General features: G+C 36.1%; 1 protein-coding gene across 3 annotated transcripts in view; it reads right to left on the bottom strand.

Annotated features, from left to right (window-relative positions):
• PLPPR1 (phospholipid phosphatase related 1) overlaps nt 1-22579 on the bottom strand; it is a 331759-nt gene that overhangs the window by 136857 nt on the left and 172323 nt on the right. Inside the window, exons 1-2 of one of the 3 annotated variants that reach the window (XM_021710636.1) lie at nt 20475-20671; nt 20185-20292 (exon numbers count right to left, since the gene is read on the bottom strand). The exons of 1 other annotated variant lie outside the window; for it this stretch is intronic. In XM_021710636.1, coding sequence (XP_021566311.1) covers nt 20185-20247 — 63 coding nt within the window. In that variant the 5' untranslated portion in view covers nt 20248-20292; nt 20475-20671. Of the gene's footprint in view, nt 1-20184; nt 20293-20474; nt 20672-22579 lie in introns of those variants that run through there. One more of the 3 variants, XM_008054538.2, reaches the window with a different exon arrangement.

The following is a 22579-nucleotide window of genomic DNA, read 5'->3' as shown; positions in this document are numbered from 1 at the left end:
TCAATTTCTAGCTCTTTTAGGAATTCGCCATGCTGTTTTTCATAGAGTTTGAACAAGTTTGCATTTCCATCAACAATGTAGAAACATTCGCTTTTCTCTTCATCCTTGCCAGCATCTGTTGATTTTGTTTTATTAATGATGGACATTCTTATTGGAGTTGGGTGGTATCTCAATGTGGTTTTTTTATTTTAATTTTAAAGATGTGGGGTACAATTCAGGGTTAGGTATACAAATGTTCATTATGCAGGTACCCTTGTTGATATGGTATGCCCACCCTCCCCTAGCAGTTTCCCACTACTGCCAATCCCCTTCTTAAAGTATTATGATCATTGTTCAAAGTCCATTTATGAGTGAGAACATGTGGTACTCAGTTCTTTGTTTCTATGATAGATCACTCAGTATTATAGACTCTAAGTCCATCGAAGTTGATGTGAAGTTCATAATTTTGTCCTTTATGACTGCATAATATTCCATCATGTATATGTACTACTTTTTTTATCCAGTTCTCTTTAATGGGCAGCATAGTTGGTTCCATGTTTTTGCTATTGTGAATAATGCTGCAATAAATATGCATATGTAAGTATCTTTTTCATAGAGTAATTTGAGTTCCTCCAGGCATATTCCCAGTAGGTGGATTGCGGGGTCATATGGAAGTTTGATTTTTAGATCTTTTAGGAATCGCCACACTGTTTTCCACAGAGGCTGTACTAGTTTACACTCCCACCAACAGTGTAGCAATGTTCCCTTTCCCCCCGCATCCTCTCCAGCATCTGTTGTTTTTTAGTTGTTGATGATGGCCATCTTGACTGGAGTCAGGAGGTATCTCAGTGTGGTTTTAATTTGCATTTCTTTGATGACCAATGAGGCTGAGCATTTTTTTAATGTATCTGTTGGCTGTTTGTATGTCTTCTTTCTACATAGTACTTAAGTTCTAGCTAGAGCAATCAGACAAGAGAATGAAATCAGGAGTATCTAAATAGGAAATGAGGAAGTTAAGTTATCCCTCTTTGCAGATGACACGATTCTATACCTTGAAAACTCAATGTGGTTTGGTTTGCATTTCTCTGATTAGTAAGGTTGAGCATTTTTTCATGTGTCTGCTGGCTGCTTGTATTTCTTCTTTTGAGAAGTGTCTATTCATGTCTTTTGTCCACTTATTAATGGGGCTGTTGTATTTTTCCTTTCAGCACTTTTGAGTTCCCTGTAGATCCTGGATGCTAGGCCTTTGTCAGATATTTGGCAAATATTTTTTCCCATTGTGTGCACTGTTTCTCAGCTCTCTTGATGGTTTCTTTTGCTTTGCAGAATCTTTTCAGTTTGATGAGGTCCCACTTGTCTATCTTATCTCTTATGGCACGGGCTTTTGGGGTTTTGATCAGGAATTGGTAGCTTATTCTGATTTCCGTAAGGGTGTCTCCTGTGTTTTCTAAGATTATTAAAGTTTGAGGTTTTATGTTTAGGTCTTTGGCCCATTTGGAGTTGATTTTGTGTGTATGGTGATAGGCAGGGGTTCTGTTTCATTCCTCTGCATGTGTTCAGCCAGTTTTCCAGCACCATTTATCGAACACGTTCTTCTTTCCCCAGTAGACATAACCCTGTCTTCTACCAGATGATCTCTTCAGTGCTCTGAAGAAGTAGTGTGGATTACATTAATTTCCACAAAGTGCATATAATTTATATCCCTCACCCCTAAGCCAGAGGTACTCTTGTTTAATAACAGTATGACACTGTACGATATTATATATTATATTGTAGCCCTAGCTATTGTTTGTGGTATTAGCAAAGCATGGTTGATGATTATAACTTAAAACAATTATTAGGACATAGCAAATGTATATAACATTTGGTTTTATAATTCTAAAAAATTCTGCATCTCAAGGAAACTTCAGTGATTATGAAAGTAATTCATTTACTTCCAGGAAGTACTGCTCATTTTTTCACATCTAAGACATTATTCCTGGGCTTAGACCTGAGCTAACAGTCACTGCACTATCAAACTGTCTGCAGGAATCAATGCCAATCTTGAAGACAGAGAAAATGATTAGATCAGCAAAACTTTGGCCCAGAAGATAGCTGATGTGCTATTTTTAAAACTTCTCACTGGAAAAATTATCCACATTTGTAGTAATTCCTTAGAGTGACTACCTCAGTGGCTGATAAAATGAATAAACCTGGAGTGGTCAGATTCCTTGACATTGATTTGCTGTGGAAACCAAATATTTTGGCTAGCAAGAAAATTGCTATGTCAAGTACTCAAAATATGTTACAGGTTTTACCCTATTCATTTTCATGGGTTAGATCAAACTTCAGTCCCTCATTATGAATTGATTAATCCTATATTTCCGATGAATAGACAATGAAAAGGAAGTTGTGTAAAGGGAAGAAGCAAAGATTGTTGGACTTTGGATGTGCTGGTGGACTAAATGTGCTCAAGAAATCTGAGAAAGGACCCAAAACAGAGAGATACACAAAAAGCAAAAATGTTCAGTCATTCCACAATTACCTTAAAAGTTAGTCCTATCTATAACATATCTATGCTGAGATAGCCATACAGCAAACATACCTACCAGACAGGAAAAATTCACACAGGATAAAAGTCTGCCTCTTTGAATACCTTAGAGTTCATGCCTTGGCTTATTTTGTTTCAGAGGAAGCTTTGTGGAAAAACTCAGAGTAGAATTTCTATAAATGAAACACAGAACGCTTGGGTTCTCAAACTTTTATATATGTCAGAATCACCTGGAGGACTAAAACACTGATGACTGGGCTCTACCCCCATATTTTCTAACTCATTAGGTCTGGAGTGGGTATTGAGAATTTGCTTTTCTAACAAGCTCCCAGGTAACACTGATGCTGGCCAGGAACCCACCCCTTTGAGAACCATAGGTACAATTATTTTACTTTACTAGTTTCCTTTCTCTCTGAAGCAGGCCTCTTTACTTGCCCAATGCTCTCCACGTGTGCTCCATAATAATAGTAAGTGAATGAGGAACAGAGAGACTAAATAGCCTGCTCAAATTAGATGCTTCTCTTCTTTTAACCTGGCCAAAGGGAGCCGCTAAAAGAGGTAGTAGTGATCAGTGAGACCTATTTTTGCAAATGTGAAAGGTACCAAATTACAGTTTATGACTAATTATATCAATTAGTGTGGGTCTTTTAGAAAATCACTCTAAAGGTTTCATCAGAAATTTTCTATTTTCTTTTTCTGATTGCTGTGGAAAAAATACTTAGTGGAATTACCTTTACAAATGTATTAATTTATTCTAGCCTGAAGATACTATATTCAATGATTTCGCAAAACTAATCTGAACTAATAACAGACACACATTACTGAGACTAAGCAAATTTTCCAGTAGAGAGCTACTTAGCCATTTGGAACAAATGAAGGTTGATGTATACAGATTAAAGAATAACTGTAATGTCCAAAAGAGGTAAGAGTGTTTACAAAGAGATCAGCACAAATTGACTAAAATGCAAAGTTGAGGATGCTGACAAACAAAACTATCACAAAGGATGAATAATCTACCACTACCTCTACCAGGAAAATCACAAGCTCTGGCAAATGCTGAGGTTCAAGAGACATTCTCCATGTGTGTTTCCAGAGACTTCTTAGTCACTATGTGAGAACCACACCTTCTGAGAGGCTTTGGTTCTATTCAGTGGAGTAGGAAAGGTGTGACTGTCCATTTACTTTCACCCTGTCAATGAAGTATCTGGTGCACATTGTCTCTTTAAAAATCCTAAATCTATTCCACAGACCAGAGTTGAGATCTCAGAGTCTACTGGGATCAATATAAATGAGTAATGTTGGGAGAACATAATAGGTAGTAGTGGGACTTGCTTAATCAAAGTATATATGTTCCGTTTAAAGGGGTAGCTGCACCCAAACCTGAGGACATCATTTCTCTGTGAAATGTGATCCCATTGTTACTGGATCTTCCAATATTTATTTCAAGAGGTATCAGAATTTGAATTTCCTGAATATTAAATACTGTGTGACCCAAATGAAAAATATGTTTAAAGGCAGGACAGGGCCTCTCACCTTCCATGTGGAACTTCTCTTTAGGCTCTAGGAAGTCCTTCTTTGGTCCTGTTTCCCCAGTTATCCCACAATTATTTTTCTAGATATGTATACTGTTGTATGAAGTGTTGAAAAGCACTTCTTTTTTCAAAATCTCCCATAGGCTCAGTATTCTTCTTCCTCTAATTTCCAAAGGCAGGTAGATTATGGTTCCCTCAGAAATTGTCTTTGACAACTTTACATGTTCAGATAGAGTCCATTAATGATGAATTTGTTATCCACAATGAATAGGGGTGGCCCAATGCCACATAGCCTGCTAAAGAAAGCTAATATAAGGGAAAGAAGCTTGGGCACCATTCCCCATTGCCATCCTAAATTATTCCCTACACTCCAATCCCATCTCAGGCCCCTCCAGGTGTCTTTCTAAGAATGCAAGTGGACCAAGAAAGAGTCTCTGCCTAACTGCTTAGAGTATGAAGACTGCCAACCCCCAGTTGGACTTTGAGAAAAAGTTAATTTCTTATAAGGGGAATAAATGAGGGGAAAGAAAAGGCTGGATATTTATATATTTCTTTAAAGGCTTATCTATTAATCCACTGAACCAATATTTATTGAGTATCTTATATTTGTCAAACAAGGAGCTTACAGTTTATTGAGAGAGAGACACAGTAAAAAAGCAAACCAAAGATTAAGACAATATGGATTATGAAAAGTGGAAAATAATTAGAACAATGCAAATCACAGAGAAAAAATATCTTAGTACTTATGGTATGTTCATATTCCCAAGCTAGGGTGGAAGGGGGTAAGTTATGTTCCTGTTTGGATGGCAGGGGGTTATATTCACTATAAATCCTAGCATGGCAATGAAGGGCCACTCTGGTGGCCTACTCTATGCCCTTCCAGAGGATGTCAAACCCTGGTGGTGCTTGGACCCTCTTCTGCCCTGGTGGATCTCTGAAACAGCTCTGAGTCCTGTAGGAAAGAGTACCTCCAGGTATAAGTTATAGTTACAGAGAAAATATAATTAGCTCACATATGGTTAGACATGAGCAGTTTAGCGGGAAAACCTAGGTGCTGTAGTTGAATCATTTTTCATTTCCAACTCTTTTCAAAAGAGACTGCTGGCAAAGAATTCACATTTAAACATATTATTTTCCCCATCCCCATCTCTTCGCCCTTGCTGTGGATCAAGAGAACTTTGGATAATGTGTTCAAAACCAAAGAGCATAGTATAAAAAAGGTACTTAAGCAGCGAGCAGAGAGCTGTGGAACAAATGGAATCTTAGGCTCACAGATCAAAAGAGTAAACATTTTACTACACATCTTCAGATACATTTCCCTGAGAATTATTTGATTTAAAGGACTATACTCAAAAGTGGACTTTCCACACATATGTATTTACTAAATGTTGGTTAAGTAAAATCTGATTGAATATTTTTGATATCACAGGCTAGCCCATGACATAATAGACCATCTATCTATCTAATTTTTTTTGACAGTTTTGAGGAATACCAGTCTAATTTTTTTTGACGGTTTTGAGGAATACCAGTTTTTTTGGGGTTTTTTGTTTTATTTTAGAATCATGGAGTACATGTGAGGATTTGTTACATAAGTATATTGTATGCAGGTGAGGTTTGGGTTTCCCAGTAAGCCCTCCTCCAGCCCCAGTAATGAGTGTGGTACTCAATGTGTGGTTTTGTATCCCTTATCCCCATCCCTTCCTCCCTCCCGTAATAGTCCCCAGTGTCTGCTGTTTCTATCCTTGTGCCCATGTGTGCCCAATGTTTAGTGCCTACTTAAGAACGAGAACAAGCAGTATTCAGCTTTTTGTTTCTGTGATAATTCACTTAGAATGATTGTCTCCAGTTGCATCCATGTTGCTGCAAAGGGCATGACTTTGTTCTTCTTTATGGCTGTGTAGTATTCCATAGTGTATATGTGCCACATTTTCTTAATCCAGTTCACCTTCAATGGTCATCTGGGTTGGTTCCAGGTTTTTGCTAATGTGAATAGTGCTGCAATAAATATACCAATGCAGATGTCTTTTTAGCAGAATTATTTGTGTTCCTTTGGGTATATTCCAAGAAGTGAGATTGCTGGGTTGAATTATAGCTCTATTTTTAATTCTTTGAAAAATCTCCAAACTGCTGTCCACAGCTTATGTTCCCATCAGTAATGTACGTGTTCCCTTTTTTCCACAGCCTCGCACAGAAAACACTTGTTGTTTTTTTACTTTTTAATGATAGCCATTCTGACTGGTGTGAGATGGTATCTCATTGTAGTTTTGATTTGCATTTATCTGATGATTAGTGAGGCTGAGCACTTTTTCATGTTTGTTGGCTGCTTGTATGTCTTCCTTTGAGACATCTGTTCATGTCCTTTGTCTACTTTTTAATGGGATTATTTGTTTTCCTGTCGATCCATTTGAGTTCCTTATAGAATCTGAATGTTATGTCTTTCTCAGATGCATAGTTTGCAAATATTTTTTCCCCATTCTCTGTGTTGTCTCTTCATTCGTGTGGTGGCTTCTTTTGCTGTGCAGAAGCTTTTTAGCTTGATAAGGTCCCACCTGTCACTTTTACCTATTGCTGCATTTGCTTTCGAAAATTTGTTTTTAAATTCACTGTCTATGCCAATGTCCAGAAGAATGTTCCCTAGGTTTTCTTCTAAGATTCTTAGAGTTTGAGGTTTCACATTTAAGTCTTTGATTCATTTTGAGTTATTTTTTTGTATATGGTGATGGGTAGGGTCCATTTTCATTCTTCTGCATGTGGTTAGCCAATTTTCCCAGAACCATTTGCTAATAGGGTTTCTTTTTTCCAAAATTTGGTTTTTTTTGGCTTTGTCAAAGATGAGTTGGTTGAAGGTCTGTGGCTTTATTTCTGAGTTTTCTATCCTGTTCCATTGGCATACTAGACCTTTTAAGAGGCTGTATTTGTCATGCCTAAAGGGAATTGTCAGTGTGAACCTTATAAACATAAGAAAAAAGTGAACATATAAAACAAAATGCTTAAATGTATGCATGCCCTCAAACAATGACTATGAGGTGAGCATCTCATAACTATTGTTCATTTTCCTATAGATGGCAAAGCATTACTTATCCGTGATTTATGTCTTGTTAAAAACATCCAATCTCTGGCATTAACAAGACATTTTTCTAGTAAAGAGTTTTTTTATAGACATCTGTCATATAAACTTCTCTGAAAATAAGCTTCTCACAAAATAAGATCCGTCTGCCAACTGTATTCAGCATCAGGTGGGGTAATTATTTAAAATGTAGGTTTCTAATCAGCTACTTTCCCTGAATCCAGTCTTCCAGAAAAGAGGAATCTACATTTTTAGCTCTTCTAGTGTTTCTCATGCATATTGAAGTTTAGAACCATTGCTCTAACATCTTTGGGGTAGGGAAATAAAACCTCCAAGAGCTGGGCTCGGTGGCTCAGCCTGTAATCCCGTGCCTTTAGGAGGCTGAGGTGAGTGGATTGCCTGAGCCCGCGGGTTCGAGACCCACCTGGGCAGCGAGACCTCATCTCTACAATAAATCAAAAAGTCAGCTGGGCATGGTAGCGCGCACTTGTAATTCTGGCTACTCGGAAGGCTGAGGTGGAAGGATTGCCGGAGCCCAGCAGGTCGAGGCTGCGGTGGCTGGGAGTGACCACTGCACTCCAGTCTGGGTGACAGAGTGAGACTCCAACTCAAAACAAACAAACAAACAAAGAAACCCATTCAGTACCTCCAGGAACCTAGAGACCCAGGTTAGAGTGGGGTTGGTCTCCCAGGAGGTAAACAGGTACACACAGTGGCTAAGCCCTCAAAGGAGAGCGTAGCTATGGCTTGGCATTTCCAGAATGTGTATCAACTTGGTTGGCACCTAAAAGCAGAGCTAATCATACTCTGCATCTTCAACTGAGCATCAACCAAGCCTAGCCACTCTCTTAAAGGGTCCAAGTAGAAAAGTTGAAGCCAGGGATGACCAAGGATACTGCTGACCTAGAATGGGAATCTTCCTTCTCTTTGACATCTCCACCACAACGTGATTTTCACTCTTATCTTGAAATACCTGATTTTCTTTGTTTATAGTGTGATATAAAGTTCTTAAGTGGATAAAGGTTGGGGCAGGTGAGCCCTGCAAATCCCCAGTGCGCTTGAACTAGAGGCTACTACTCCTTATATACCACTCTACCATTTGGGAACAAATAGGATAAAATCTTGCTTATATTTATTATGTTATGAAACCAACACTTAGGCCATATCAGCAAACAAATGGAAAGATTATTTTTAAATATTAAAAGATAGGGAATCCTTTAATCCTCTTGAAGACAAATGGGAAATTAAGAGATCCTTGCATGACAGGGGAAGCCACCTTAGGTTATTTTCCACAAAGTTTCAGCTGACATTCATCTTTATAGATCACTTAATCATGCCAGTTATAAGAAAATCAAATACATAAATCTTTTTTTCAAGTTCCTTTCCCTACTCTGATTCTACATAGAAAAAACACTTTCTCACTTGAAAGTGGTAGAGGATATTTGCTTTCAGGAAAAAAAATTATTTGAAAAGTACATATTCTGAATGCCACAAAAATTTCCTTTTTAATTTTTTAGAGTAAAAATAACTTCAGTGTATGTATATATATACATATGTATAGTTAAAGTGTGTGTGTGTGTGTGTGTGTGTGTATATACATATATACACACACACACTTTAACTATACATATGTATATATATACATATATATACACACACACACACTTTATATATATATAAATATTCACACTTTATATATAAATATATATATATTCACCAGTTATAGAAATAGATGTGTGTATTTGTACCCGTGTGTGAGTCTATATTTTTTCTTCCAATCCCTACTTGATCCACATAACATATGTAAGTCATATTGCCTTATTTCGTAGGATAGTCATGCTTGAATCTGGAAGAAACTTTAGTGTCCAATACGTACATTTTATAGATGAGCAAAATGAAGCCTAAAAGTTTCAAAGTGTTTTCTTCAAGGCTACATGGCTAACACAGTCACACAAGAATAAAGAAAACCTAAATTCCCTGACTTCTGGCCCGGTACTGTTTCCAAAGGACCATTATGTCTTTTTTTTTTTCTAGGGTATCTGCTGAAATCTCATATTGCTTGGTTAAAAAAATCATAAAAAGTACTTTTATTGCTCCATCTGTAACATAGCCTGGGTATGGAAGACATACCAAAGGTGTGACAGAATAGTGTGTTAGAAGAAAAACTGCTCCACTACTGCTTTCCGAGGTGGCACTACCCCCAAATCATTCAGTACTGACAGAGTTGATACTGTTTAAAACGTATATCTGCAGGAGGCTTGTAAAAAAAATTAATGATTTAAGGTCTTAGGGTCATTTGACATTTCTTATAGCTCTTGGCAAATTCCATTCAATTCCGTGCAATAAGAGTTTACTGAGCATTACAGCAGAGGCAGCTAGTGCCCTGCTCTAGTCCCTTGGCACTTGCTGTTTTCTTACAAGAGTGGATTTCTGCCTGAGGGGTTTCTTAGGTTCAAGAGTACACTGGCTGCACATAGGGCTGGCCAACGTGCCCAGGAAGCAATGCTCCTGGGAGTAAACGTCAAGCAACAATGCAGCAACTATATGATAAGTACTCTTGCTTCCTACTCTTCATTTGGAATAACTCTGAGGCATATTCTAGGTAGCCTCTCAGAAGTCTCCAGCATACACTGAGCCTCAGTTCTCTACAATGAGAACCTGCTCTTTAATGCACACTGGGTTTGCTTAATTTCTTTTCCATTTCCCTGCTCTCTATAGTACTTTTTGGGGTTACCACCTAGACAAGCTGCTTGCATTCAAATTCTTGTTTAAGGATCTCCTTCTGGAAGAAGCCAATCTAATACAAGCATATGTATTCCATGCAAATCAGTATTCAACTGTAGATGTTGAAGATTATGAAGAATATTGTTCCAGCCCTCAAAAGGTTGAGGCCAGAGAGAAATGATAAGACTTTTACATAATGTAACCACACAGATGAGACAACAGAAGACAAAATATTTTGGGAGGATAAAGGATATTTAATACGAACATTTCCACAAATGAAGAATTCTCACAATGAACAGTAGAATTTGCCATTAAGAATTCAGCATAAAATTCTCTATAGCAGATGGATTCAAATAGGCTAAGTAAACATTATACACATGAAATAAACAACCAAGATGCTGATTTTCCTTGGAAATATGTGTCAGAGAATTTGACATTGCATATCCAATGCAAGCTTCAACAGTCAACCTGAAGAGAAAAATTTTCCACAACTAGGGATAGACTTTTAGTGGCAAGAGTAGATATATTCACATCCAAACAGGTTGGATAAGCTTAATTGGCTATTTTGCATCTTGTGTTTAAAGAGTATCAAAACTATGGATTTTTTTTTTCCACTCAGTTCTGTCAAAACAGACTAATTTCTGTGGAAAGCAAACAAATTAAACAGTTCAAGTCTGTGTATGTCATTAGGTTAAGAAGTCAACCTTTTGAGTTTTCACTTGAGCTAGGGGCCATGCCAAAGTCAGTCACATGTGTATGGGTTACAGACATTTGACCACATAGAATCCTAAATAACTCTCTCAGCCCAAGATGGGTTACTGAATAAAAATGATAGAATACGGCAAGTTAAATAAAACTATGTGATAAGACACCTCAAGGGCATTCATGAACTGATAAAATGCTGGCTTTTTCTAGCTGAATGGTCTTGTGAGGTGACTTCTGAGCATCTACCTCAATTGTGTTGAAATGCTAGGCACCTTAAACATTCTATTTTATATGACCCTCAAAACAGTCTCATAAAACAGGTATTATCATTATACCCTTTTATAGGGGAGAAAATTGAAACCCAGAAACCTACTCATATAGCTATTTTGTCAAACCTTCAAATCCAAAACTTCCCCAAAATATCACGCTGTCTTCCTTCAGGGCTGAAAATAAAGCATATCAATATTTCAGTTTCAAAGTGTTCTGTCTTAGAAAATTACAAAGATGAGTCTGAAGAAATATCAGCTGGAAAAAAATTATCTTTTAGTAATACAGAACTGAAACTCTTATTAAGTGCTATGATTTGAACGTGCTTCCTCCAAAATTCAGGTGTTGAAATGTAGTGGCCAATGTGATAATATTAAAAGGTGGGGCCTTTAAAAGGTGATTAGACTATAAGGGCTCCTTCTTCATGAGTGGAATAGAGGTCCTTAGGAAAGAGGCTTCATACAGCATTCAGTTCTCTTGTCCTTCCTCACCGTGTGAGGACATGGTGTTTGACCTCTCTGGAGGATGTAGCAAAAAGACACTATCTTGGAAGCAGAAAGACCAGCCCTTGCCAGATAAGTGAACATGCTGGCACCTTGATCTTGGATTCCCAGTCTCTAGAACTGTAAGAAAATAATTTTCTGTTTTTTGTAAATTACCCAGTGCCAGGTATTTTGTTATAGCAGCACAAATGGGCTATGACATTAGGTCTAATAACGTGTAGTTCCAGAATAAATGAGTCTTTAAAATGCTTTTCCTTCCCTAAGCATTATTTTGCCTACTGTCAAAGGAAAATTAATTTCTAAGTTACTAAGATCCATAAAGTGTACACAAAATTAATATCTATCCCCAGAAAATATGAAGATTTTCTGAAGCAGAATGTTCAGAATTAAATATCAAATGATTAAAATACATGTGTTGCAAAGGATGTTTATATTTCATAGAAGGATGAGTACCCATACATAATTGATGGCATGCAACAAGAAAAATAAAATAGGCCAAACTGACTCAATTTCAGATATATAATAAATATTCTAGACCAAAAAGTTCTCAGATTTAATAAAAGTACTTCAATCACATTTCTAAAACAAATTTTTAGCCTTCCATTTTCCAAATTTTATAACCTAATTCTGTTGGAATACAGTTTGTCTACTCCATATGAATTCTTTGCCTATTTTAGGTTCCACTCAAAGTGGAATTTGAGACAATTATGTGGGTATAAGTACTTTACTTGTGAAGGGATCCCAGGAAGCACATTAGGGATAAGGAAGGGAGGTAAGTCAATGAGGTCCATTAATAGAGTGGGTTATTACTATGGGCAGCTGGCATTCTACCTTGTTAGTGTCCTCTCAGAGACTATATCCCTTCAGAATTGTCCCACTGAGGAGTGAGGAAACTGTATTATATATCTGCCATCACCCCTTCTTTCTTGGTTCAGTGTTGCCCCTGGGGGTGTTAATGCCCTAGTAATTATGGCCTATTCAACTTGCAGGCCTAGCATGTTTCTATAGTTAGAGATTAGCCTCAGACAGATGATAGAGAATCCTATCTGTTTCTTCCAGAGATGTTTGCAAAACCATTGGGATTGCATCAAGGAAAAACAGACAGGATACTGTCCTTTTGTTCTAATATTGCAAACACTAGTCAAATGATGTTTAAGTATATAACACAGAAGTACTGCATATTTTTCATTGCAATTTAAAAGACAAAAATATTCATTGCTTTATTTGAAAATGTACCCAGTAACACCTCAGGATATATTCTAAAAACATTGAAGCCCAGAAATGTCACATTTGTAGAAATTAACTACCCAGAGTCCCTCTCTGTGTTAAGGCTTTGATATTCATGTGTATGTGTGTGTGTGGGGGGGTATTTTTCATCTTTGTTGTTTTTGTTATTTATTTTAAATTGGGAAGGAGCTGTTATTTTAAATTATTCTAATGTTAACATTTATTAAGCACTTATTACTTGGCAACCAGGACTCAAACCCAGTGCTTTTGACCTCAGATTATTTTCTTTTTACTCTGCTATATGTAAGGATAAGGTTTTATTTTTATTTTTATTTTTATTTTTTGAGTTGGAGTCTCACTCGGTCGCCCAGACTGGAGTGCAGTGGCCGCTCCCGGCCACCGCAGCCTCGACCTGCTGGACTCTGGCGATCCTTCCTCCTCAGCCTTCCGAGTAGCCGGAATTACCGGCATGTGCTACCACGCCCGGCTGATTTTTTGATTTATTGTAGAGATGAGGTCTCGCTGCCCAGGCAGGTCTCGAACCCGCGGCTCAGGCAATCCACTCACCTCAGCCTCCCAAAGGCGCGGGATTACAGGCTGAGCCACTGAGCCTGGCTAGGATAAGGTTTTAATACTTTCTCTTTAACAAGAACCAAAAGAGTTTAAAAAACCACCCCCCCTTTTTCTTTAGAGAAGAAACTCTCAATGTGGCATAAATGTAAAAATCTAAGAGTTGCAAATATAAATCACAGAAACAAGGCAATCAACACTACTATATCTAAGCACCTGAAAATGGAGCGCAAAAGGCAAGATTAAGAGACATTCTTCTTTTAAAACCTGAGGCACACAAAACAAGGGAAGCATTAAAATGGCACTCAGTGTCCAAAAGCAATGATGTGGAATTCCTTAACATCAGAGAAAGACACTTGGAATCATCAAGTTCTTGTCAAACTTCATGATCTTATTTATCTTCAGGGTACAATTTATAACAATCACCGGCTAGGCTCGAGCTGAGAAAAATGAGTTGTCAAAAATAGGCAATAAAAATTGTAAGTATGAACAACCATCAAGGTGATAAAACTGTCACATCTCTATGCATCAAACAACAACTGCATTCATTGTGTCCCAATTCCTGATACTTAATATTGTCTATTGTGGAAGATAAGCTTTGTCTAGAGTTGCACTAGTACAAATATATTTAAAAGAGACTTGCCTGTTTGAGGTATTCATGATTTCACAGAGAATACAGTGAGTTGTCTCAAGAGGAATCCACTAGGGAGATAACTGGGAAGATCTCAAAAAAGACTTCTCAATCTTAAGCATTTTGGAAAAATACATCTGGGACTGGTTGTGGGGAGGCCTTGGAGACCTCAAGCAGCTTACATTCTTATTTTTCAGATGCTTCAATCACTAATTTGAATGTGTTTTACATCAGAGAAGACATCACAACAATATTTTCAAGCATGAGAGGTGTTGCTGACAAGACAGTGGGGGAAAAAAGGAAGAGAATCAGAAATAGAGAGAGAGAGAATGGGAGAGGAGGGAGGGAAGGCAGAGGGAGAGAAAAAGAGGAAAAATGACTAAATGAAAAACAGAAACTATTTGATTTTTTGATCACTATTTTTATTTTGTTTTAAGTAACTTTATCCTAACAAAAATTAATATTATTAAATTTAAGGAGAAAAAAATTGAGAATGAGAAAGTAGATGTCCTCATGCTCATTTAAAGGTTGTTAATTTTCTCTTTTCCTACTGTCTGTACCTTGTCTAGTTTTTGTCTGGTTCAGCATTTACTGGTTTTCACTTGTACTAGTAGAACTAGAGCAGCGAATAACAAAAAACTGTTGGTCAGAAATATTGTTGCGGACCATCTTGAAATTTTAGTGATTTTGTATTTCCTTCTGACTAGTGATAAAAAAAAATAAGTTTATATCCTGACGCTTAGAGTCATTATACTATTGTCAAGGGCTTTCAGTTTAAAAGGCTCTGGTCAAGACGACAAGGTACATTTAAAGATCAGCTCACACTGTGAGCTGTGCAAAAGAGACATTTTTCTGGATCTCTTACATTCAAGGAGTTGGTTTCCAGAACCACCTGGCTTTTCCATTGCCTATCATACTTCTCCATCCATTGTGCTCCCTCTATTGTTAAACCTCTCCCATTCAGTCCTTTGTCTTCTATATGTGCTCTTGTAATCTACAAACTTTGTTCTCTCTTCAGTGACAATGTAACTTTTCCTTTTGGTCTGTAACAATCAAGGATTACCAGGGAGAATACTTCTCCAGAGTTGTGACCACCATGAGACCTTTTATGCTGCACACTACTTTGTCACACAGTTTCTCTACCACTGTTTCAGTCTTCTGGTTGGGTACTGGGCAGGCTTCTACTTCATCCACAACTTTGAATTGCAGAGGCTTGTTGGCATCTATTCTCCTTACCAACTGCTACAAAGAAACAAAACATCCCCCCAGTCAAAACTCTGTGCTCATACAATTAAAATCACCAAGAAAATCCACATCACTGTTCTAATGTGGGCAGCATGTGTCTCTCCCGTCCATCACAAACATTTCAAGTATAATCCAATAATCCTGGCTCTATGAAGGATTTAGTGAAATCCAAATTACAGCAGCGTAGTTACTATGTAAAGTATTCAAAAGGTCAAAACACATAATGCCTTGGGGCTTGGGGGGAATGTAGTTACTGAATAAGCATTTGGGGAATGAATGAATGTATTCATGAAACAAAAATGGTATAGGATAACATTCCACTGCAATCATCTACAATGATTAGCCAACTTTTGCTCCTTCCTTCCTTCCTTCCTTCCTTCCTTCCTTCCTTCCTTCCTTCCTTCCTTCCTCCCTCCCTCCCTTCCTCCCTCCCTTCCTCCTTTATTAGTAAGCTAAAACATAAAAGTTATGAAAATAAGACTGGTAATTGAATAAAATTATGTCACAGTGGACCTACACAGGGGGTAGGGAAAAGGGTGCTTGTCAATCTCAGTAACAGGGTTTGGGCTTTTATATTTGGGGATAGAGCATGAAGATTCAATTCAGAGCTGAGACTGCTATGTCAAAGCCAGGATTCCTGAAAGCTTCTTATTTGCACTCCAGAGCAAGAGTGTTCTCTATAAATTCACTTGCTGGCATAGGAAGATTGCAAGGAAGATGAACTTTGACCAAATATATTTTTGAGACTGTAAAAGTTTGGGTTCTGAATATAGAAGCTAAGCCCCAAGGGAAACATTCGTGCAAAAGCCCCTCCAAAGTGATACTCTCAAAACCTAAATCCCACATGAATCTTACAGAAGAAGCAAGTGCTGCTAAAACTGAACTTAAAAAAATACAAAAATAAATAAGGAAACAATCCACCATGAGCTGGACAGCAGACACAACAAACAGGAGGATCAGAGAGCCAATAACTTCAGATAACAGAACAATCTAAAAGAATGTTAAATAAATACACTTAATATAATTAAAGACAAAAATAAATAAAACAACATAGTGAGACCCTGTCTCTCTCTATGTAAAAAAATACAAAAACATAGCCACCTATGGTGGAACACACCTGTAGTCCTAGCTACATGAAAGGTTGAGGCAGAAGAATCACTTGAGCCTAGAAGTTCAAGGTTGCAGTGAGTTGTGATTGCACCACTGCACTCCAGCTTGGGAGACAGAGTGAGATCCTATCTCAAACAAACAAATAAATAAATAAAACCACAAGCACAGGAAATGACACTATAAAATAGGTAGGTTTTTTTTTTTTTTAAATACACAGAATTTCTGGAACTTAAAGGAAAACAACAATAAGATGGGTTAAGAGGCATGGAATATACAAAGAATGAGAAGATACAAGATATATCAAATAGATGCTGCAGAAAGAATATTTGAAGGGGTGATGGCTGAGAGCTTTGTAGAATTAGTGACAAATATGGTTTTTGATATTAAAGATACAAAACAAGTTCTAGTCAGTATAAATTCACTCTAGACATATTATACTAAAAGTGCAGGGCACCAAAGGGGAAAAAAATTTAAAGCAACTGGCAAAAAAAAAAGTGGATTACCTGTTAATAATAGTTAAAGTAATAAAAGTGTTTTCAACAGTAACAATAAGGGTCATGGGGAAAATAATAATAACACTGTGAAAGTTCTGTGGGTGGAAAATAAACCCTTCAATCTAGAATTCAATGCCAAGCTAGATCACTCTTCCAGATTAGTTATAATATAAACACAACTTTAAATAAGTTTTAAGAATGTTTACAATATTCTAAACCCTTGTTGAAAGGATTGCGAAAGGATAAACTTCATGAGGAAATTACAGGGAAGAGTAATAAAAGAAATAGAAAGCAAAGAAACTGATGAATAAGGGATAAATTTAAAGAAGACCTGACTGAAAAAAAATAGTGAAACTTTTAAAAGGAAGATATAAAAATCAAGAATTACACATAAGAGGTCAAAGTGGCCTAAGAACAGCATTAATGGTTTAAAAGAATCGTAGAGCTATTGATTAACCTCAGTTTGTATTAAGTATATGTATTTAAATTTTAAGGGAATAGAATTATAATCTACAATTTGTAACCAATAAAGGAAGAAAATAGGAGATTAAAACAAATTAGGTAAACTAATTTAGAAGGCAGGAAAAAGAAGAAGAAAGAAAGAAAAGTCCACACATTCATAATTCAATAGTAAGACATCAGAAGTATTTTATTTAAAGTCAGCAACAAGGCAGAGATGTTCTCTATCACGCTCTCTATTCAGTGTTACACAGGAGGTTTTAACCAAAGCAGTAAGACAAGGAAAAGGCATAATAATTGAAAAAGAAGAAATAAATATGCTACCACTTGCAAATGACACAATTGTCTGAAAAATGAAAGGGCGATACGGCACACTCATAAAACTAATAATAAATTAAAAACAAATTATTCAAATAAACTGATATACAAATAAGGTTGTTTCTATAATGTAGCAACAAACAACCGGAAAATGTAATTATCCCCTAGCAGTTACACTGCTAAGTGTCAATCCAAGAGAGCTCTTCCATACAGACACACAGAGACAGAAATAAAGGTATTATCTGCTAAAAAATTTGTTAGAGTAAAAAATAAATTGAGCAAATAAACAAAATAATTAAACATGTCACTCAGTAGGTATATTTAATTAATTACAACAATTAAAATAAATGGACTGCCAATTTGGATAAGTCTTAGAAACATAGTGTTGAAAAAAGACAAGTTGCAAAAGAAAGATTCAGTGTGCTATTATTTATGTAAAATTTCTCTAAAATATTTATGAAAATCTACATATGTAGGAAAAATACCAAAATATACATGGGAATCATGTAGGGAAAAGAAGTCTGTAACTTCACATATATAGTTATTTTTGGGTCCAGAACAGTAGGATCTTGGCCACATTTGTAACATTTCATTTTCTTTAAAAGAAAATTTGAAGCAAATATGGCAAAAACTTAAGATTTGGTCTTGATGGTGGGAGCGAGGATGTCTGTTATATTATTTTCTGTGCTTGAATATTTTTAATAATTAAAAACCAACATTAAAAAGATATTTCTTGATCAAACTGACATTTTAATTTTATTTTTGGCCCAGAGTTCCAGTATTCCTGTTATAGTGCCTGGGATAATATAAACAATAAGTATTTGATGAATGAAATACTTGAGAATCATGAGACATTCTAGATTTACCTCCTCCCCTCTCAATTTCTGCTGTATTTTACTTCACTTCCTCTTTTTTATTTTTTTTCCTGCCTGTTTCTGAGAGAAGTCACTGATACATCCCAAACTTTCATGTAAAACAAGAACAACAATACAACAAGAAAAAGAATAAACCATTTTTTCTTTCCTAGATTTTTAGACTTCAATTTATGTCTGTGTCAGGGTAAGCTACAGAAGGACTAATTTATCTCTCTTCTTGCTGCTCCATCAGCCAAGCTCATCATTTACACATTAGAGAGCTGAAAATCTTCAGAGACTACAGCTTCTAGCAATAAATTAAACCTCTTACTTTAAGAGTTGGTTTCTGCTTGATTTTTAAGAAAATGTCCAATAAAATTGCTGCTGGGAGGATAAAGACAGTGACAGATGACTTGTTCTCCAATTTCAGCTTACTTTAAAAATGTATTTTTCTTATAGCAAAAGAGAAAGAAAACATTGAAAAAGGCAGTGCTATGTCTTCTACCCTTTCAACATGAGCAGCAGGAAAACTGACTTTCTTCGTCAATTTCAATAGAACAATTGTAACTAGAACCTATGATCTACATAATGTATAGTTATTGTCTGAATGGAGCTATTTTTTGACCTTGCATAGCAAGTTAAAAGCAGAGTATTAAGAATATGTGTTTATTGTTGAGAGATGAGTTTTTTGTGCACCTTTGCAGAAAGTTAGCGGAGACTGAGTCCATAGTTACCTTGACTTATATTAACATCTCTGTTTCAACCCTCTCTCTCATCTCTACCTGATTCTACAATACCAATAGGTTCACAAATATCACCAGAGATCATCAAGCAATATTTGTTTATCAAACCAAGGGATGCTTATAAGGTGACACTCGAGGATTAGCCAGACACGGGTTATTTCAAGGTGGAGAACAATGATACTGCCAAGATTATTTATAGGCTGTGTACAAACAATACATGTATGAAAGTACACTTATGCTAGCATACATAGTGGTTTAACCCAAATGTCTGGTTTTGCATGGATAATAAAATGGATCAGCATATATGTTCCTTCCACACTCAGCCAAAAAGATGCTACAACATGCTACACCTGACTCTTGGGATGTGGATACTCTCCAGGTTGTTCCTCAGACAAGAAGTTCAGCACACTTACTTTTCAGCTCTGTACACCGACTGTCATATTTTAGATCTGATCTTTAGGCTGAGAAGCAATCCATTAGATGCCCTATTTCCTTGAGACGGCAGAAACAATAACATCTCTGGCAAATCAACACCTGACTTTGAGATAACCTGGAGAGTGGCTTTTTTTTTATCATATGATTCTAAATTTCCTGAAATTTTCTTGTCTTTGTGCCCTTTATAGCAAACATAAAGAGGGAGTACAATAGGGAAGGGATGAAGGAAGTTTAACCAAAAAGTTGCTGGAGAAACTATTTGTTGGCACACAGTTGGAGCAACTCAACAAAGTAACTCATGACCAAAAGAAATCACACAGTGCACAAGTTTCCAATACCCACGAAAAAAAAATACCCAGTGAAGAGGACCAACTCTAAGATTGCTTTTCTTTATTTGGGTTCCAAGGCAAAAGACCACGAACTAACCTCATCTATAAAATGCCTCGTTTATTGACTTCCAAACAGGATATTGATTTTTTTAAAAACAATTTAATTTAAATGCTGCATTTCCTTTCATAGTCAATACATCCACAACACCACTGAAAATAAGAGAAATATAATCAAACACAATTTTTGTACTCCCAAAATGAAGTTTAGAAAGCTTCTTACTCTATGGCTTTCTAGTTAAGAAACACTTTGCAACATTTATTAATTCTCTACCAATATTTATACTATCAAAATTTAATTTATCAATCATAAGATTAAATAATTTTATAAAATTATCCAAGTTCTCAGCATAAAACTGCTACTATTATTTCCATTTGTCCGTAAAAGTTAAAAAGTACACATACCTCAACAAATATAAAACACGGGATGATGGAATAACTTCGTTGAGTGTTGTTTCCTACAGCCATCTCTCACACCACGTAGCAAGACTGTACCGTCTAAAATTGTCCAGGCTGAAATATAAAGAGGTTGCATGGTGTGAGAACCATATACTGAGAAGGCCTCCAGGTACTTACATAAAAATATCAGCTACCTTCTAGATAAGCTGTATATAAACAATGCAAAACAGTGATCTACAACACAGCCAAGTCAGATTAGTCATCATTCCAATGAAACGCAAATAATATATGCTAGCCATGAGTAGTCTTAGATCCAAAAGTCTTAGAAAGTCCCTTGTGCACATAGCTATGGTGAATAGATTTCTAATTGCCTAGTACTGTGTAGTGGCTTAACCTAGTAGACTGTCCTCGTGCCATGAAACAGTTTCTGGTACAAGACACTTGTTATTGTCCATCCTTCATGGATCTCCCTTACCTGTGCCTACGCATCCCAGAGACTTGTTTGCTTATGCTCTTGCCTCTCCCACTGGAACTGACTTTTAGCACGAAGGCACTCATCCCTGACTTCCGTCCTTGACCATTATTTGCCCCTGCTTCCTTGACTATATATTCATGAACTACTTTGGGTTAATATATCACTTATCTGTTTCACTGGTTTCTCTCAGTCCTATGTCTGTGACCCAAACACAAAACACTGAAGCAATAATACATTCACTTAACTTAACAATACATTCATTTAACTTAGAAGAATGGAGCAGCTGGGCAAAAGCATACTATCATGAAATATTTTATTAGAACATATCAATCCTGCTTTAAACAGAAAATATTATTGTATTAGATCAGTTAATTTTGGTTCTTCTTAATAAATTCAATAAAGTGAAGATTTTAGGCTTTTATGAAACTTCCAGATTGGATTTTTAAAAAATTCCACTACACCCTTTATTCTCTATCCAAAGCAATATTGTACATGTTTTAGGTATCTTTTCTTGATAGTTATTATTTTTCATTTGTTCTGTTTCTCTGTCTTTCCTACCAAGCGTTCTTGTTCATGGATTATGGTATGAAGGATGACACAGGGATATGAGTCTACTTGAATGGCCAACTGTTCTTTTTTTAAAAGGTCATAATTAATGCTAATGTTTTTATTTTCATCCTTCTTTTTTTTTGAGTTGGAGTCTCACTCTGTCACCCAGGCTAGAGTGCAGTGGTACACTTATGACTATCACAGCCTCGACTTGCTAGGCTCAGGCGATCCTTCCGCCTCAGCCTTCAAAATAGCTGGAACCACAGGCACATGCCACCACGCTCAGCTTTTTTTTGTTGTTGCAGAGATGAAGTCTCACCAAGTTGCCCAGGCTGGTCTCGAACTCATGGGCTTAGGCAATCGTCTCACCTCGGCCTCCCAAAGTACTGGGATTATAGGAGTGAGCCACTGCACTCGGTCCTATTTCCATCTTTACTAAGTCCCTTCTTATCCTTTTCCAGAACTAATTTTTAAATTACATTTCCTTCTCTTTTTGAGTTATCAACTTCTCACTTGTTAATTAAAACCTTCTCTGCTCAACTTTAATATTATATGCTTTATAAGTCCATGCCAATTATAGTATTTACATTAATATGTTTTAGGCAACATAATTTATTCAATTAAAATTGAATATTATCTGTTATAAAATAATACCCATAATACAACTATTACTTCATCATTCTATTGTGGGACTTAGGAAGAACCAATATTTTCTATAATTAAGAAAATAGATTTTAAGTGTTCTTACCACAAAAAAAGATAAGTATGTGAAATAATGCATATGTTAATTATTTTAATTTAGTTATTCCACAATGTATACATATATCAAAACATCATGTTGCAATGTATACAATTTTTATTTATCAATTAAAATAGATAATAAAATTTGCTTGAACAAAGACAAGAAATAAGGGAATTTATATATAGAAAAATACATAAAATGTAGAACATACATTGAACTTATTTAACAACCATGTATTGCTTTCATATTTCCCTTATTTAAGCCAAATATCTTAGAATTCACTTATCAGTATTTATGATTTAAATAAATCCTCCTGTTAGTATGAACTAAATACAGTACCATATATCTGAAAATTAAATGTTAACCATGTTAAAGCAGACAGAGACGCCAGAAAAAGCAAAGTCATTAAATATCTAGTGATTTAGTTGACTTCTCAATAAAACTAATAAAAAATAGCAAAATGAAAAATGCTAGACAAGTTTTAGAGTAGGAAATTCCCCTTTATTTTCATTCTTCTGTTTTAAAATGCAAGCTACCTTTTTATATATGTATGGATATGTATACAGGCAAATATCCATATATATATATTTATATATATATATTTATATATATATTTATATATATATTTATATATA

Source organism: Carlito syrichta, unplaced genomic scaffold, assembly GCF_000164805.1.
Source record: "Carlito syrichta isolate Samal-C Ts95f unplaced genomic scaffold, Tarsius_syrichta-2.0.1 Scaffold296304, whole genome shotgun sequence".
In the NCBI taxonomy this organism is placed as follows: domain Eukaryota; kingdom Metazoa; phylum Chordata; class Mammalia; order Primates; family Tarsiidae; genus Carlito; species Carlito syrichta.
This window is presented reverse-complemented; position numbering and strand designations above follow the sequence as displayed.